This window comes from Galeopterus variegatus, unplaced genomic scaffold (assembly GCF_000696425.1).
Source record: "Galeopterus variegatus unplaced genomic scaffold, G_variegatus-3.0.2 Scaffold1047, whole genome shotgun sequence".
NCBI classification, from domain to species: domain Eukaryota; kingdom Metazoa; phylum Chordata; class Mammalia; order Dermoptera; family Cynocephalidae; genus Galeopterus; species Galeopterus variegatus.
The window spans coordinates 417,585-437,604 of NW_007727158.1; the positions used below are offsets into that span (position 1 = coordinate 417,585).

Sequence of the window (20,020 nt, forward strand, 5' to 3'; positions counted from 1 at the left end):
CAACATATCTCAATGTTGAACCCCCAAAATATGTATGATCAATTTTGATTCAATAAATAAATACATATATATATATATTCACCATTATAGTACCATACAGAGTATTTTCACAGCCCTAAAAATCCTCTGTACACTGTCTATTCATTACTCCCCTCCTCAGTCTATCAATTTTTTTTAAAGTAATGGAAAGGGTAGTATAAAATTGGAAAAGAAAAAATTATATAGAGGAAAACCAATGAAACCAAGAGCTGGTTCTTACGGGAAGAAAGGATCAATAAAATTCATAAGCCTCTAGCAACACTGATCAAGGAAAAAAAGGAAGAAAATGCACGTTACCGCCATCAGGAATGAAAAGGGGATATCACCATAGACTCTTCAGACATTAAAAGAATAAGGGAATATTATAAAGTAATTCATGCAGATTTCATGACTTAGATGAAATGGACAAGTTCCTTAAAGATAAACTACCAAACTACCAAAGCTGACCCAAGAATAAACAGAAAACTTGAATAGCCCCGTATCAACTGAAGAAATATAACATGTAACCAAAACCCTTTCCATAAAGAAAACTCCAGGTCCAGATGTTTTCACTGGTGAATCCCAAATATTTAAGGAAGGAACAACCAAACGCACATAAACACTTCAAGAAAATAGAGGAGAGAATACATCATCTCAATACACATCAAAATTACCTGATTCCAAACCCTGATGCAGATATTTTAAGAGTAACTACAGATCAAAATCTCTCATGAGCACAGATGATAAAACACTTTTAAAAATATTAGTAAGTTGAATCCAACAATTTTTTTAAAAGGATAACATCACAAGCAAGTGGAGTTTATTTTAAGAATGTAAAGTTAGGTTTAGCATCTAAACTTCAATCAAAATAATACTACATATTAATAGGTCAAAAAAGAAAAGACATATGATCAATTCAAACGAGGCAGGAAAAAAGCACATTACAAAGTTCAATACCATATATCACAATAAAATAAACCATTACAGAAACTAGGAATATAGTGGAAATTCCTCAATTTGACTGATACACGGTCTATGAAAAACCTACAATTAAAATCACATTCAGTGATAAAATTCTCAATGTTTTATAGCTAATACAAGGAACAAGACAATGATTTCCATTATCACCACTTTTAGTTAACAGCAGACTTGAGCCAGAGGACTAAGTAAGAAAAAGAAATAAAAGACATAGATTGGAAAAGAAATAAAACTCTCATTTGAAGACAACATGATCTTGTATGGATAAACATCAAAGAAACCCACAAAATAGATAATACAACTTATAAGTGAATTTAGCAAAGCTGTAGATACAAGACTATAAAAATCAGCATATTTATAAACCAAGAGTAAACAATTAGAAAATATATTTTAACTCCATTCATTTTAAAAAATAAAGTATTTAGGAATAAATTTAACAAAGATACCTAAGATCCTTACACTAAAAACTATGAGACATACCAAAGGGATATTAAAGAAGGCCTAAATAAATGGTCAGATGTACCACGTTCATGGATTAGAAGACTAATAAGGTCAAAGAGCGCTGTAGGGATGCTGGTCAGAATTTCCTGCATCTTTCTGGCCTTCAAAACTTTGGTTTAGATATTTACAATCTTTCCCTGCACAGATTACTGAGCAACCAAGGCATAACAAGGAACAAAATGCTAGTTTTATGTAAGATAAGAAGGCCATGTGAAACAAGTAACTCTTTGGCATAGTTCCACTTTTGTCTCCAAGCTGCTTAACAACTCCCGGTTCCCCTTCAAGTATTATGGAGAACAGCTGTGCGGCCCTGGATCACTGTATGNAAACTTTGGTTTAGATATTTACAATCTTTCCCTGCACAGATTACTGAGCAACCAAGGCATAACAAGGAACAAAATGCTAGTTTTATGTAAGATAAGAAGGCCATGTGAAACAAGTAACTCTTTGGCATAGTTCCACTTTTGTCTCCAAGCTGCTTAACAACTCCCGGTTCCCCTTCAAGTATTATGGAGAACAGCTGTGCGGCCCTGGATCACTGTATGCCAGATTCTTCCCTACATGTAAGTCACCATCGATAATAAACTCTTTGTAAACTGTATGGGGTTGCCTGTTTCATTTTCGATCTCAAGATACCTTCACAGTACACAGGTTTTTTTTATTTAAGCCCCACATTCAGATAACGACAATTCTTCCCAAATAGATCTACAGATTCAGTGCAATCCCAAATAAACCCAATAGGCTTTTCTGAAGAAACTGACAAATAGGTTTTTAAAATGTATAATAGGAAAGGCAATAGACCAGTAAAACAATTTTTTTTTTTTTTTTNCAAGTAATTCAACAAAGTAACCTGTTCAATAAATGGTTTTGGAACAAATGGATATACGTATAAAAAAATAAACTTCAGTACATACCAGGCACCATCTATAAAAATTAACTAAAACCCTTACCTCATGCTGATACATAAACATTAACAAAATGAATCATTGACTTAAATGTAAGAGCTTAAAACTATTAACATTTTAGAAGAAAACATAGAAGAAAATTGTTGACACATTGGCTTAGGCAATTTTTTTAAAGCAAGACATAAAAGGCACTGTTGGCTTTATCAAGATTAGTCTTTTGCTCTTTGAAAGTCATAACTAAGCAAACAAAAATCGAAGCCAGACTACTAGAAAATTTTTCAAAACACAGATCCATAACACCAAGGTCAAGGGTTCAGAACTCCATACCAGCCAGCTGCCAAAAAAACCCCCCCCCCAAAAAAAAAAAAAGACATCCAACTAAGGGCTTGTGTCAAAAATGTATAGACTACAACACAGTAAGACATCCAATCTGATTTCTTTTTAAAAAAAAAAAAAGGGTAAAAGATTTTAACAGACATTTCACAAAAGAAAATATACAAATGGGCTATAAGTACATACAAAGATGCTTAATACTATTAGTCATCAGAAAAATGTAAATTAATTCCACTACTATACACCCATTAGAATGGTTAAAGTTAAGAGAGTAACAATACCAAGTGTTGACAAGGATGAGGAGCAACTGAAATTATCATGTCACAGGAACATAAAACGGTACAACCATTTTGGAAAGAAGTATGGTGTTACCTTATAAATCGAAACATACATTTACCACAGGACCCAGCCATTCCTCTCTTAGGTAATTTACCCAACAGAAAGGAAAATGTGTCCACACGAAAATGTGTATACAAATTTTCCTAACAGCATCATCAAAACAGCCAAAAATAGAAGCAAACCAAATCTCCATCAGATGGTGAATTAGCAAATCAATAAATTTTTGTACACACACACACACCAAGGACTACTACTGAAGAATGAAAAGGAATGAAATGTTAGTATACATGACATGGTTAAATTTCAAAACATTATGCTAACTCAGGATTTGACAACTTTTTCTGTAAAGGGCCAGATAGTAAATGCCTTAATCAATATGATCTCTCTGACACAACTACTCAGCTCTGCTCTTGTAGCACAAAAGCAACTGCAGAGTTAAGTAATGAGCATGGCTATGTTCCAACATAACTTCACTTACAAAAACAGGGAGAGGGCTGGATTTGGCCTACAAGTTGTGGTTTGCTGACTCCTGTGCTATGTGAAAAAAGTGTTTTTCAAGGACACAGATTACATTTTAAAATTCTTTGTAAGTCTTATAGCACTTAGCCAAGGGTTAATTAAGACTAAATACTAAGTCGATGAGTGAAAAAAACCCAACCTAATAAGATTAGGAAAAATTACCTGTGGATCTGATCTTGTCTGCTAGAGCGAACTGGAGCTAATCCATCTATTTCATCAAAAAATATTATAGAAGGTCTCATCAAATATGCCTAGTAAAAAGAAAACAAATGTTATTTATTGTATTAGCTTTCATTTTTAAAATTTAATTACTGTATTTTCTTAATAAGTAATATAAGCAAATGGCACAACATGTAGCAGATATAAAAGAGTTTATCATAAAAAGGAAATCTCCTTGCCACCCCAGTCTCCAACCACAAGGTTTCCTACCAGTAAGCTGTTTTCGATTCACTCATTCTTCCATACACCTCTACACACAAACACACGAAAAATGTATTTTTAAACAAAAATCATAGCACATTATACACATTCTCTTTGACATACAGTAGCCTTTTTTATATAACAATATATCTTAATTAGCTTCCATATTAAGTATATAAAGATCTGCCTCATTCTTTTAACAGCTACATAATGTCCCACTGTATGGATGGGACATAATTAAACCAGTCTCCTTTGTGTTAACATTTAGGCTGTTTTCAATATTTTCCTATTATCAACAATGTTGTAATAAATAATTGTGTACATTTATCATTTCATATGAATATAAACATATCAATATAATAAATTCTGAAACTGGAACTACTGGCTCAAAAGGCACATGTCATTTCTAATTTAGATATTTGCAAACTGCCTTCCACTGATGTACCAATTTACCCTCTAACCAGCAATATTTAAGGGTGCTCATCAACAATGTATTACCAAACTTACTGATCTTTGATATTTTTTTAGGATACAAAAGGTTATCTCAGTTTAGTTTTAATTTTTCTTTCTATTACGAGTGAAGATGAGTGTGTTTTACATCTTTGGTAGCCATTTATATTGCTTTTTCTACGAAATTTCTGTTCATACCATTTGCACGTTACTTCACTGAATCACTGATATTTTGCTTACTGATTTCTAAGAACTATATATTTATTTTAAGATTAGCCCTCTGTAAAAGAAATGCAAATATTTTTCTACAAGGGTATCATTTATCTCTCAGCTTAGTCTATGGTATTGCTATAGTTTGAATATTTGTCCCCTCAAAACTCACATTAAAATTTAATTGCTATTGTGACAGTATTCAAAGGCGGGATCTTTAAGAGGAGTTTAGGTTATGAGGGCTTCACCATCAAGAATGGACTAATGCTGTTATCAAGGGAGTGGGTTGTTACTGAAGAAGTGGGTTCACCCTAATCTTCTGTGTACTCTCTTTCTCTCCCCTTCTGCCATCTGATGTTTTCTGCCATGTTAGGACACGGCAAGAAGGCCCTGGTCAGATGCTAGCTCCTTGATAATGGACTTCCTAGCCAGCCTTCAGAACTGTGAGCCAATAAATTTCTATTCATTACCAATTTCCCAATCTGTGGTATTCTGTTATAGCAGCACAAAATGGACTGACAACACAGGTGTTTTTTTGCCATGCAGAATCTTAAAAAAATTTTTATGTATTAGGTCTTTTCTTCCATAGTTGAATACCCCATATTCTGAGATTGTACGTGTTTCCTTCTGGTACTTTCCCAGTGCCATTTTGCTCATTTAAATCTGAGATCTAGTAGGAACTTAAGATAAATATTAGATTACAAATGAAAAGTTTTTATCATATAATTTGCTATATTTATAAACTAATTTTAAATATATATATATATAGTTTGTGTTTACATTAAACTTTGTATACACGTAATCTAAATGTGTACATTATATAGTTTGTGTTTCAAAATTACTTTAAAGCAAATTCTTAGTTCACAGGAAGGTCAGCTTACTAAGAAATGGATATGAATTTTTCCATTTCTCCCTGACTGATAGGATATGTATTAAACTTACAGTGTTTCCAATAATTTGAAATGGAAGACAATTCAACCACAAAATCTGGGTTTCGGGAGAAAAATTAAAAGAACTAGAATTATATAATAAGAGGAATAAAGATCTGATCATTATGATCATTATTTTTATATACATGAAAGAAATAGCTGTTTTCTACAACTATAGCCTCACAGAATTGCAAAAGGAAAATAAAGTATATTATGTGCCAGTCACTGATAAGTACTTTATATACTTCTTAGTGAAATCTCACAGTAATTTGGCGAGATGTGTATTATTTCCCCCATTGTACAGAATAGGCTACTAAAGATCAGCCACTCTGATTTATTTAAAGTTATAATATGTAATGGTAAAGCCAGATACATAACATTTTTCTTAGACAATATATTGCAGTACTGCCTTTGTTTCATTCAGTGCACAAACTATGTCCTTAATTTAGAAATGTAGAATCTTTCATTTAAAAAAAAATCATGACTATTAGCAATTTTTTAAAAAAAGAAAGCTAACATTTCAACTACTCCTACCACCAAGGAAACTATGAAACAGAAATAAAATAAATTTAAATAAAAGAAGTAATAAAATTTATATCATGGTTTTGAATAAAACCAAGAGACATTACTACCCACAGCATGAACTGACTAAAAAGTATATATCAAAAAATTTTAAATGAAGTCACTGGACAATATGTCAGCATTCCCAAGCCAATTCTTCCCTTGTTTATCAATGTCATTTTATAGTTACATTTTTCAATTATTAATAAATTCTCTTGAAGCATTCAGGTGCATAGAGAGTACTTCAAAAAGTTCATGGAAAATAAAATTAAAAGATAATACAAATCTTTCCAGTGAACTTTTTGAAGACCCCTCATATGTTTGCCTTGACACTAGACACTGAACACCTTGAAGGCAAGAATCTTACCTATTCCTCTTTCTAAATCCGTTATATAGAACATAGCAGTTTTTGATACTAATAATAATTTTAAAATAATATTTGAAGTGCTTTGCCCAATTACAAAGGACTTTTATACACATCAACTCAGTAATGACTACTCAATAAATGCTTGCTAAAAGCATTTTTTATTTCATGTGAATTTCCTCCGACATAATCAAATATAAGTTGCATTGCCAAATATAAATGGCTTCCTTTACTAATTCAATCAAAAGTAAGTTTATATCAGGACTAATTTTTATAAGGTACAGGAAAGAACATTTTAAAAGTTACTGTTACAAAAAAAAAAAGTTACTGTTATATATAAATAGTGGAGATAGCCTAACATGATATTCACTCACTTCACTCTGCCTTTTAAAAGCATTCACTTATTTCTGAACTCTTCCAAGACTGTATTTACAACTCATGAAAACAAATAACACACTGCTTTGTGAGATTTCTTGCACAGATATTTAACTTTTTAAGTCTGTTCTAGTTCTTCAATTGGATTATAATCTAATGATATATGAGTGTATATTATATACTGGGTTCTCAAAAGCACCTAACATGGTATTTATTGTATGCCTGGTAGGCACTTCAATAAATGTTTTATGAATCATCATAAATATTCAAAAGTATTAGTAAAACTGCTACTTGATATCTCTAAAGCATACAATTTGAGATCATTGATCCGAAATTTAGCATACTAATTGGAAAATATACATCCTCATAAACAGTTTACATTTGCAAACTAAATGTATTAAGTATTCTAAAGAAAATATTCTCAAATTAGCTGATTTCTCTTACCTGATCAAAAAGAAGCCTAAGTTGCCTTTCAGATTCACCAACCCACTTGCTCAAACAATCTGCTCCTTTTCTCATAAAAAAAGCCACTTTTTTGTCTCCTTGACTGCATTCATTGGCTAATGCTCTGGCAACCAAGGTTTTACCTGTGCCAGGAGGGCCATAAAACAAACAGCCCCTAAAGGAATAAAGAATCAAGAAAACCACATTGTTACCACCACCACTGGTAACCAATTTAAAAGGATGTCCTTCCCTCCTATATAGTTTTGGATGAGTGTATATTGTCATTGTTAGATATGATAAAGTTTTTTCTAGTACACAGACAAAAGTTTCACCTCTCTCGCTCCTCAAAGCAGCAAGCTTTGGTAGGCAAGAAATAATTAAAGTACAGAGTAACTTGGCAAAATATACTGAAATTTTAAATGTATTTCCCTGTGACCGAGAACTTTCATATCTTAGAATATATCACATACAAATACTCAAGAGAATGTATAAAGATAGATTTAAATAAGTGTTCAATAGATCATGGTTTCTAACCGTAAAAAAATGAAAAAAGAAATGCTATTTAATAAATAAGGAACAATTAAATGCACTACTACCTCTATAAAATAAAATAACAGTAAGTTTTCAAAAAGAACAATACATTACTGATACAGTAAGGTATCTAAAATATACTGTAGATTGAAAAACAAAAAGTTACACAAGGGTATTGAATAATTTCATTTATATTAAATATTTATATGGCATAATAAAGGCAAAATATAAAATTAATAAATACATAAAAGAAACCTGCAAAGAATATACAAAAATGTTCAACCCTGAGGAATAGTATTACCTTGCAGGGGGAGGGAGTTTCATAGTACACTTTCTGCTTATAACTCTCTGTTTTAAGTTTCTCTAAAGGCTACACTACTTTAATAGCTTTGAAAAAAGTAATGATATTTAAAATGCAAGTTAAGTCATATAAAAGACAGGACTGGCCATTTAGCTCAGTTTGTTAGAGCCTGGTGTTGATAATACCAAGGTCCAGGGGGTTCAATCCCTGTACAAGCCAGCTGTAAAAAAAAAAAAAACTCATAAAAGACATAAACTATTATTTTCATTTTACAAAGCCACTATAGAATTATAGGCCAACTTTTAAATCCACTCAAATAGATGAAACTTTAACAAGATTTTCCATATCCTTAAACACATGGAAAGTAAATCAGAACCAAATCTGAATAAAAAGTGCCTCCTCAATGAAAATAGACATTTATCAGTTTAAATCTAACAGTCTACATGTATACCTTCAGAATATTTTATTCTGTCCAATCTCCTTTAACATAACGTCTCAGCCTTTTCTAGTAGTTCACTAGCTAGCCACCTCATGATCAGACACAATCTAATCATAAAAATAATCAAGCTTACCCTTTTTCAAAAATACCACATTGTCGAGTCATAGAAACACTTTTAATGGAATTGTCCTTCCAAAACTAGACAACATATAGCATCAAACTTGACGCTATTAGGAAGCCAAATTCAGAAAAATCTATTTGGGCAATCCAGTTGTATATTCAGGGCCTGCAAAAAGAATCTCAATCATGCCTAACTCCAAAATCCTGAAATGTAAACTTCAAGAACATTCTTAGTTCCACAGCCTCTGAGCCATAAATAATAAAATTTTATTCCTAATTGTCATTGCTAGACTACATCAAATTATATATTATAACATTTATATATTATATACAGCATAGCATATATAATGTGCAATATATGTGTTTATAATATATATTATAAATACATATATTTCATATGTATTTACAGTCCTTTACTAATTAAAATTTGATAAATTAACAGTAAGAACAATAATAAACATCAAAGATATTACTTACCTTGGAGGCTGAATTTTAAATTTTTCAAAAATTTCTGGATATAAAAGTGGAAATACTACCATTTCCTTTAGTGCATGAATATGATGGCTCAATCCACCTATGCTATCAAACCGCACCTTGGAGAAAAGGGGAAAAGTTTAGAATAAAATAATTTTATGTGTTTCATTTATAGAATTTTTAAAATTTATGAAATAGTCTTATGATTCAGAAATGTATGCCTTCAGCAGAAGCTTTTGAACATAACAACAAATCAGTGTAGAAAAAAAAAGTCAGCGTCAAAATTCAAGCTTATTTCAGTTCAGGCAAATATAACATCCATTCTTTCATCTAGGAACTCAGGACCAGGATTAATGCCCAACCTAAAACTTTAATGGGTATCTAAAGAAATGTTATATTTATACTCTAACAGTTTAAATGCCTTTCAAAGTATTATATATCACATGAATTCTCAGCAGGGGCAATACTATACCCAAGGGAGCAATTGGTTTTGTGGCAGGGCAAGAAAATCTTAGCTATTACAATTGTTTGTGGCCTTCCAAAGCTCATCCTTAACTGAAAAATCTTATTCTTTAATATTTAATTTCTTTAATTAGGGAGAACTTTCATTTTTCTCCTTACAGGACAACAATGAAAAATGGTTTGAGAAACACTAACGTATCACAGAAGCAACAAAGATTATTCCTCCCACCCATAATAGTTTAAATAGCTAAAAGACTATATAAAGAAAAAAGTACATAGAAAAAAATGCTTGAAGGAAATTTTGCCAAAATATTAACAGTTGTTGCCTCTGACTATTAGACTACAGGAGATGTCTTTCTCTGCTTCTTTATTCTGTTACGGTATTTGAAAATGTTTTACAATGAATATATTACTATGATAGAAAAACTTAAGTAAACTAGAAAAATAAAAACAGAGGTCAAATAACAGAAAAATTCTAAGAAAAGCTAAATTTTCTTGTATACGATATCAAATTTTAAAGAAATACTCTAATTGATTGGCAGAAACATCTAAAGTTAACTAGATTCAAAAGACTAAGATCCTGGTAAACAAAGCATTAGGTAATGCCCTCTGAGAAAATGTACTATTAAGAAACGGGAGTATGGGCATACTCAGTACTCTGAAATTTCCTTAGGCCTTCATTAATAACATAAGGTAAATATTTTCCTCTATGACTTCAGATAGGAGATAGTTAAAATTTCATCTTCAAATATATATATGCCAATCTCTCATAAGAAAATCTGTTAAATTATGGTATATAGATTTATGGGAACAAAAAAATGTATATCGAATAAGTTCTTGCTTATGCAATAAACTTATTCCAAAGTATCCCTCAAAATAAGATATTACTAACAGTGAGAAAGAATCTACCATGTCCTCTGAATCTTGTGTCTCTTTTCATGCTACATACTTTCCCTGGGTACAAGCATCATTTTCCATAGCAACATCTATAGTCTTTAAATTGATAACCCATATATGAATTTCTAGCCCAGATATTTCTCCTTAATGCCAAACCTAAACAACCAATTGCCTACAAGTTACTTTCATTTGTGGTATACCACAGCTACCTAAAACATGTCCACAACTAATTAAATCCTCTTCCCACCTCAAACACTTTGTCCTCCTCTTAGTTTCCTACTTCAGATAGTGGAACCATCCATATGCATCCAATACATCCATTATTCAGTTAGCCACCTAAGCCAGAAACCTGGGTAATACCCTCAATTTGTTTCTCTTCCTCATTCACCAAATTCTGTCATATGTGAATTCAATCCTCAACTCTCTCAAATCCTTCTACTTTATACTGTTATCCTACTTTCTACCATGACCATTACTCCAATTACTAGATTATAATGACATCCAAACCAGTCTCCCTAATGCCAGCTTTACTCCCCCCAAAATTCATTAACTACATTATAGCCAGAGTGATCTACCTAAAACGTAAACTTGATCATTCAACTTAGCAGTTTCAACAACAGCCCATTGCTTATCATGGTTTACGGGGCTTTGCCCCTTATAAACTTCTCAGCCTCATTTCCTACCTGTTATACAAGGGTTCCTCAAAAAGTTTATGTAAAAATAGAATTAAAAGAGATTATGAATCTTTCCATGAACTTTCTGAATTACCCTCATGTATTCCAGTAACACTGAAATGGGAAAAACCTGGCTACGCACCACATGTGACCCAGTTTCTTAGGTTCCAAAACACATACATCAAAACATTAATACTGTTCATACCTGAAATTTTTACTTTTATTATGTGTTGCTTTAGAAACAAGAAAAAACTTTTTTTTAAAGGTAGTTCTAGAAAAACATCTACAAAACTTACTGATTTATCAATGTTCATTGGATCAACATCAGCCAAGCTTGCACCCACTTTCACTCGTTCTCGGAGAATACCACTAGCTAAGTCTTCTGCTCTGAAGTTCATAGGCAAACATCTGAAATTTGTAAAAATCCAAGTAAATTACATTAAAATTTCACATTTTTAATGTCAAAATAAATGTAAATCTTGGACACATTTTCATCTTTCTTTTTCTCATAAGCCAGAAAATAATATCAAAGGATTTCATATTTTTTAACTACTTTTCCTAAATTCTTTTCAACTAACCAAAAATAAAGTTATTTCACTAGATAAGGCAAACATGATCATTGATCTATTTACCCAAACAGCACAATCTATTCCAATTTAGGGAAATGTCTTAATATACCTGATAGCCCATATTATACAACTATAAAATAAAAACAGATCTATATGTATTACAAATACAGCTCTTACATGAAATCAGGCTTTATTATAATATTTAAATTTAACGTCAGATATTACATGGATATGTTCATTTGGTCTAAATGACTGAAAAAATTTCTTTCCCTTTTGTTCAAAGGAAACCAATTCTAGATCACATCTTGAGAACTAAGCTTTATCTTTTGTGTAACTACCTTAAGAGAGATCTCTAGCTACCTAAAATCCTATACTATTTTATTTAATTTTATCCCCTAAGTAAATATAACCTAATTCCTCTTCTAACCTTGAAAAAACACCAAAAGATGACATAAACAGCCTCAAAAAAGTACAGCTTCTATAATGAATGTAATTTCACTAACATTTCTGAATCCTAAATCTGCCTTAAAAATATACTCTCGAAGGAGGTTATCAGAATAGTTCAGATTAAATAGACATTAAATTATTTTATTTAAACTTAGATTTTTCTCTTACATTTTCTTTCCTTCGTCCACAAGGAATTCTTTTTAGAATTAAATCTACACCAACCCAAACTCATTTCCATGACCTGCTAACTGAAAACTTGATATTTCTAAAATAAATATATAAGGCCAAATTATAGAAATGCTTTGCGAAATGTAAATTTTCTAAATATAATTTATCTTTATTATTATAAATATAAGCTAGAAAATTAACCCAATTTTTAAAAATAAATTATAATTTCACTTCAGTTATTTACTAGACAAATACAGATTTTCTCCTCCAGTGAAAATTCTTTGAGGTTTTAGAGAACCATGTAGTAATCAGTCATTTAGCCTAGTTAGGCAAAGACCACCAGAGGTACTCATTTAACCAACAACAAAAACAAAATAAATTTTTCCAGTAAAAATCCAAGGGCTCCTGAGATAATTCTATTAGAAACTATATCTTATTCAGAGTGCTATATTATAATCATTAAAAGCACCTAAAATCAGCTTCGTTACATGGATTTGAATTAGAGGGGAAGTACAGAGGAAAAGACAGATGCTGCCACATAGGCTGGCCTCTTCCCCTTGGCTCTCCTTCCTTTAGGTGTTCACACTTTATTACATGTACTTACAGTCTAAGTAATTTAGGGGAAATTTCCCAAGGTTAGATTTCTATTGCTAGAATTACTAAGCAGAAACCAAGTCAATGCATTACTCTAGTCTAAAATATCTTTTGAATACCAATATTTGCAAAATTCCAGTATAGATTTAAAATAACTCATTCAAAAAAATAAAGAAAACTGTTCTTCCTATTTTCTACCATGGAAGCAACACTAAAAAATTTACTAACCTATTTCTTGCTCTTGCCATGCTCTTTGATTTTCTTCTTTCAAAACGTTCTTCATCAGAAGAAGTTGTGTCACTACTATGAATGGCATGCTTTTTTCTCCTATATTTAAAGAGAATAAAATCCTTAAAACCATTATAGTAGCAAATGGTTTTTAAAAACACATTGTAAGCATCAAATATACAATTAGCTCAGTAGAAAATTCACTGAGCAAACATTTAACATCTTTGCCCTCACTCTTTCCCTGCTGCTGCCGAGCAGCAAGGAGCTCAGGTACACTCAAGATTTGGCTTCATCCATAAACCACTGTCATGGCTGAGGAGGAAATTGCTGCTGGAGGTGAAATGGACGTTAATACTGCTTTTCAAGAGACGCTGAAGGTTGCCCTCATCCATGAAGCTGCCAAAGCCTTACAAAAGGGCCAAACCCATCTCTGTGTGATTGCATCCAACTGTGATGAGCCTATGTACGTTCAAGTTGGCAGAAACTCTTTGTGCTGAACACCAAATCAGCTTAATTAAGACTGATACAAGAAACTAGGGGAATGGGTAGGCCTCTGTAAAACTGGCAGGGAAAACCTCGTAAAGTGGTTGTTAGTAGTTAAGGACCATGGCAAAGAATCTTATACCAAGGATGTCATCAAAGAGTACTTCAAGTGCAAGAAATGAACAAAAAAAAATTTTGGCTCATATTGGGAAACAAAATACATAACACAGCACTGCACTATAAACCCAAAGTATGAAATAAATATACATAAGTCCTTACTGAAAACACAAATGAGTGAATAAAAATTTTAAATGGGGAAAAGAATCCACTTCCCTACAAAAGAGTTCCAAGCAGTATATGTAGATACTCCCTCCTCCAGGAGATAGAGCTTACTTTCCAAACCCTTAAAGGTATGCTAGTCAAGGAAAACAAGGAAAGACTGAAAAACTTTTACAGACCAAAGGGGACATGGCGACTAAATGCAAAGTGGTATCCTGGATTAGATTCTGCAGCAGAGAAGTACATTAATGGAAAAAGTGGTGAAATCCAAATAAAGTCTGAAGTTTGGTAAGTAGCAATGTGCCAGTGTCAGTTCTCAGTTTTCATTAATGTATCCCAATAATACGTAAGATGCTAACAATGGTGGAAAATGCATAAGAGATATACAGGAACTCTCTGTACTATTTTTGCAACTTTTCAGCAAAGCTTAAATTATTGCAAAATAAAAGGTCCGTTTAAAAAAATTTAGAACATCTGCTCTTCAAAAGGCATCATTATGAAAACATATGGCAAGTCATAGCACGCGAGAAGTACTCACAACATACATATCCAACAATGGATTTTTTTTTTTTTTTTTGCTGGGGGGAAACAGCTGACCAGTATCTGACAATGGATTTGTATCTATCATATGTAAATAACTCTGAAAACTCCATAATAAGAAGGTAAAAACTTGATCTTAAAATAGCCAAAGCAGGGCCGGCCCGGTGGCGCACTGGATAGTGCGCCGCTTGGGAAGCGCGGCAGTGCTAGCAAAAGCAAGGTATAGGACAGCACACAGCATATTTCGTGTAAAAAGAAGGAATAACATTTGTATTTGCATGTGTATGCACACACACCTGTAACAATATTCTTTAAGGTTATACAAACTAATAACAATGTTACTGCAAGAGAGTGAGAGATTACTAAGGATAGAAAAAAGTTTTTTCATGTTCATTTTTTAATTTTTGTCTTTGACACACCGGAAAAAAAGACAAAAGACAAAAAAAAAAAAAATAGCCAAAGCAAGGTATAGGACAGCACACAGCATATTTCGTGTAAAAAGAAGGAATAACATTTGTATTTGCATGTGTATGCACACACACCTGTAACAATATTCTTTAAGGTTATACAAACTAATAACAATGTTACTGCAAGAGAGTGAGAGATTACTAAGGATAGAAAAAAGTTTTTTCATGTTCATTTTTTAATTTTTGTCTTTGAGCATGGGGAACATATTACTGTGATATAATATCAAATATATTTGGTCTTCTTTGTCCTCTCTACCCCCTTCTTTGTACAGAACTCCTAAAACTCTTGGAATTTCCTGAGTGTTAGGAGTGCCTTGTATTCGTCATTCAGGAGACCCTTTTTGATCATACCAGAGTTTATGCTAATGAGGTGACTCAGGGTAAGGACCCTAGACTGCCTCACCATTAGGCCAGTTACCAGAAAGACCAAGTAATTAGAGGGTTAGAACTTTATTCCCTTCCCATCAACCTCCAGGAAGGGGAGGTGAGGTTGCTGGAGATTAAGCTCTACAAAAACTCTTGAACAACAAAATATGATGAGCTTCTAGGTTGGTGAACACAATGAGGTGCTTAGAGGATGGCACACCCAGAGAGGGCATGGAAATTCCACACACCCCCAACTCCTCCCAGATACCTTGACCTATGAATCTCTTCCATCTGGCTGTTCTTGACTTGTATGCTTTAATAAATAAACCGGTAAAGTAAACTGGTAAAACAAAGTGTTTCCCTGAGTTCTGTGAGCAATTATAGCAAATCATCAAACCTGAGGAGAGAGTTGTATGGACCCCCAATTTATAGCCAGTCACTCAGAAGTACAGAAGGCCTGGATTTGTGTTTGGCATCTGGACAGAGGGGCAGTCTTGTGGGACTGAGCCCTTAATTTTGGGATCTGATGCTAATTCCAGGTAAACAGTGTCAGAACTGAATTGAATTGAATTACTGGCCACCCAGCTGGTGTCCAAAGAGTTGGAAAATTGTTCGGTGTGAAAACCCCATTTGCTGTCAGAAGTGTTGCGTGAGTAGAGAAACAGTGTTTCTCAGAATTACCTTTTCAGAAAATAAAATAAAAAAGATAAAGTTTTAAATATAGAAAACTTCCTTTGTTCTTACATGTAAAAGAAAGGACAACAGGAAAAAAAAGTATCAAAGACAAACTGAACAAATGTTTCAAATGAAAGCAAGGTAGGTCACTTAGATTCAACTCTACTAAGAGACCAGAGAGCTTTGTAGCTTTAGAAAAGGTAACTGCTATTAGTTTCTAAGAAAGAAAGAATGAAACATTCAATTAGTCCCTCCCTCACAGATGCAAATATTTCCTCCTTTCAAAAACAAACAAAACTTACCTGATATGGCTTCGTCTTGCTGGAGATCTATGAATATCAAACAGTGTGTTTTCCCTCTTTTTTTGATGAGCTGGTACTAAAAGAAAAAATAAACTGATAAATTAATATATTAAAGGAGCAGAAGTTAACTTTCTGAATAGAACCTAATCGTGTGACTTCAAGTTCCAAACTTTGTCTGGAAGCACAGCAAAAATAAAAATTTTGTAGTAATAATATTAAGTTGCAAATAATCATTCTACAGATGTTAACTTAAATTTTTGTAACTCTGTGTTAGACAAAGATTTCTTAGATACCAAAAAGACAATCCACTAAAAAAAATTTTTTTATAAACCAAAGTTCATCAAAATTACAAACTTCTGCTCTTCAAAAGACACTACTAAGAAAATAAAAAGACAAGCCACAGACTTAGAGAAAATATTTGCAAATCATATATCTGTTAAAGGTCTAATATCCAGAATATATGAGGAATCTCAAAACTCAACAACACAAATGAAAATATGGTCAAGAGATTTGAACACTTTACCAAATACATACCGTTAGCAAATAAGCACATGAAAAGATGCTTAACACAATTAGGAAAATGCAAACTAAAACTATAATAAATACCTTTTTAAAATTAATTAAAAATAGACTGACCATAGAAGTCTATCCTCTACCTGCAGGATAAATAGATCTCAGTACTGGCACAAAAACAAACTTTGTACAAATAGAAATATCAATTACTGTTTACACGTAAGCTCAGTCAATCAAGCTAAAAACAGATATAAATAGGAATAACTGAGAGAAATACCTCAAAATCTCCAAAAAAGTTGCAACTGGAACTCTCATACACTCTCAGTGAAAATGGTACAATCAGTTTGGAAAACAGTTTGGCAATTTCTTAAAAAGCTAAACATACACCTAATCATAAAATCCAGCCATTCCACTCCAAGGTATTTACTAGAAAAATGAAAACGTATGTCCACACAAAGACCTGCACGTGAATGTTCATAACAACTTCATTTGAAATAGACAAAAACTGGAAACAATCCTAATATTCATTCATGAATGAATGGATAAACAAATTATGATGTATCCATACAATGAATGGAATCCTACTCAGCAATAAAAAGAAACACACTGTCATTACTTTCAACAACATGGATAAGTCTTACAATAATTATGCTGAGTGAAAGTCAAACAAAAAAGGACTACATATTGTATGATTCCATTTATACCAATAATTGATATAAATAAATTAATAAATTTATTAATAAATTTGATATTAATAAATTAATATCAAAATATTAAATGTAAAATAATTTATGGTGACACAAAGCAGATCATATCAGTTGCTGCCTGATCTGATTGGAAGGGGGGAGGCACAGAGGGGTGCGAGTAAATTCCAAATAGGCATGAGGAAATATGGGAGGTTGATGAACATGTTCATTGTCTTGATTGTGGTGACAGTTTCACGGGTATACATATATTTCAAGACTTGCCAAACTGTAGACTATAAATATGTGTAATAGACTATATTTCAATTATACCTCAATAAAACTCTCTTTAAAAAAACAAAATCTAGAACAATGGTTCCCAACCTTTTTTCTGCCATAACACACCTCATCCATTAGTCACAGAGATATCTGTGACAGTGATTCATACTGGAGTCGAGGGATGTTAGCATATTTGGGCCAGCTTCTAGTGAGATACCTCTGATACATTCCTTCCAGAGAATCAATCACTGTTTTAGAGTATAGTATTTTCAGTAAGATCTAGGCTCTTCCTTGAAAATGTTATGCTAAGTGAAAGAAACCAGACAAAAAGTCATATATAGGCAAATCTATAGAGACAGAAAGTAGATTAGTGGTTGCCAAGAGCTGTGGGGGAGGGAGAGGAAGAGGAGGAAGAGGAAGGAGTGCAAGTAATTAAATGTTTTGAAATTAGATAGTGGTAATGACTGCACAATCTTGTAAATATACTATAAAACACTGAGTTGTACATACTAAAATGGTGAATTTCATGGTACATGAATTATATCTCAGTTAAAAAAAATTAGAGGGGATCAATAGTGATTGAATTTTCCAAGAGCTGGAAAAAGGTTAACAAAACAGTGCCTGTGGAGCTGACTATTTGTCATTAGATTTTGTAGCAGTAAGATAAACTTTTAACTTTTTCCTTCTCAAAAAAAAAAAAAAAACAACTAGCTATTGACCAAAGTGCAGCTGTGTACCACTTTTGTAACCTCAGGTAAATTACTTAATCTCTTGGACCGTGGAGATAGTTGCCCTAAAGAGCTGTAAATGAAAGTGCTCTATAAACTACACAGTGATACAAAAGCATGAGCAGTCTTTATCACTAAAAATAAGCTTCTATAAAAAAAATGTATAAGGTTACTTCAAAAAGTTGGTGGAAATATTTGTATTGTCTTTCAAGACTTTTTTTCCATGAACTTTCTGAAGTACCCTTGTACATGTGATATATAATTCAATGTTGCTACCATGTACTTTAAATTCTTTCAGTTGTGTGTCATGCATAGAAGTATATATAGGAAAAGATATATGAAACCTACAAGAGATTCCATTCTTTTAAATTTAGCAATATTAATTTATTAAAAGGGGTACAACAGAGTAAGATACTCAACTACAAAACGGAAAGAAGTTATTTAGAGTTGCCTACCTATTGGAGGTGCTTGGTATCGATCCACTGTTTTTCTCTGTCTCAAATTATATGGTCTATCATTTTCTTCTCCTTCTGCCTCTTCAACTTCTATATCTCCATCTTCCTCTTGAGATTCTAGTTTCCCCACACAAAAAGGAAAAAAAAAATAAAAACACTATTTTAACCCACAAGGATTGATCCACTCTAGAACTGAATATGTATACTTATCCATTACTCTTTCTACACAGGTGACACGTAAAAGTGTCAACTTTTATAATACAGCATAAATGAATATAATTAAAAATCAACTTAGATAGATGTTAAAAGAAGATGCTTTTCCAGGGCTGGCCCATGGCTCACTTGGGAGAGTGTGGTGCTGATAACACCAAGGCCACGGGTTTGGATCCCTATATAGGGATGGCTGGTTAGCTCATTTGGGAGAGCGTGGTGCTGACAACACCAAGTCAAGGGTTAAGATCCCCTTACCAGTCATCTTTAAAAAAAAAAAAAGAAGAAGAAGATGCTTTTCCTACTAATGATTAATACAGTTCTCTGCTAAATAAGCCACTGTGATCAGATGTGACCTCTTGATTTACTTAGGAACTTTTGATCTCTTTGGTCATACAAAACAATAAGAGAAGATAACTTAGAATTTTACCAAACTACAGCAAACTTCAATCTATGCCCAGTTAACCACTAAGTTTAGTATTCAAATACCGCTTGGTAATTCAAAAAAATATCCTTACAAGGTAATTACTAATGTTACAGCAAGAGGAATTTTTGTTGGCAGTACTGTATAATGGTTTGATAGGCCTACTGACAACAGTTAAGCATGGATTAGTTACATTTTGGGAGGATGGTACAGGCAGAAATTGGGAGAGAGGATTAAACAGACTTCTGAGGTGTCAGTAATAGTTTATTTCTTGATATAAGTGATCACTTCGTGATAATTCATCTAGCTGTACACTTAAAAAAATAAATTATAATGTACATAAATCTTAAATGTATTTTTTTTTTT

General features: G+C 32.6%; 1 protein-coding gene and 1 pseudogene across 1 annotated transcript in view; one reads left to right on the forward strand and one right to left on the reverse strand.

Annotated features, from left to right (window-relative positions):
- Positions 1–20,020, reverse strand: part of ATAD2B (ATPase family, AAA domain containing 2B) — a gene marked incomplete at its 5' end in the record, with an annotated part of 144,646 nt that overhangs the window by 115,579 nt on the left and 9,047 nt on the right. The window contains 7 exons of the mRNA XM_008574432.1: positions 3,756–3,844; positions 7,347–7,521; positions 9,215–9,330; positions 11,541–11,652; positions 13,251–13,349; positions 16,363–16,438; positions 19,021–19,137. Coding sequence (XP_008572654.1) covers positions 3,756–3,844; positions 7,347–7,521; positions 9,215–9,330; positions 11,541–11,652; positions 13,251–13,349; positions 16,363–16,438; positions 19,021–19,137 — 784 coding nt within the window. The remainder of the gene's footprint in view (positions 1–3,755; positions 3,845–7,346; positions 7,522–9,214; positions 9,331–11,540; positions 11,653–13,250; positions 13,350–16,362; positions 16,439–19,020; positions 19,138–20,020) is intronic.
- On the forward strand, positions 13,559–13,915 carry LOC103591890 (annotated as a pseudogene).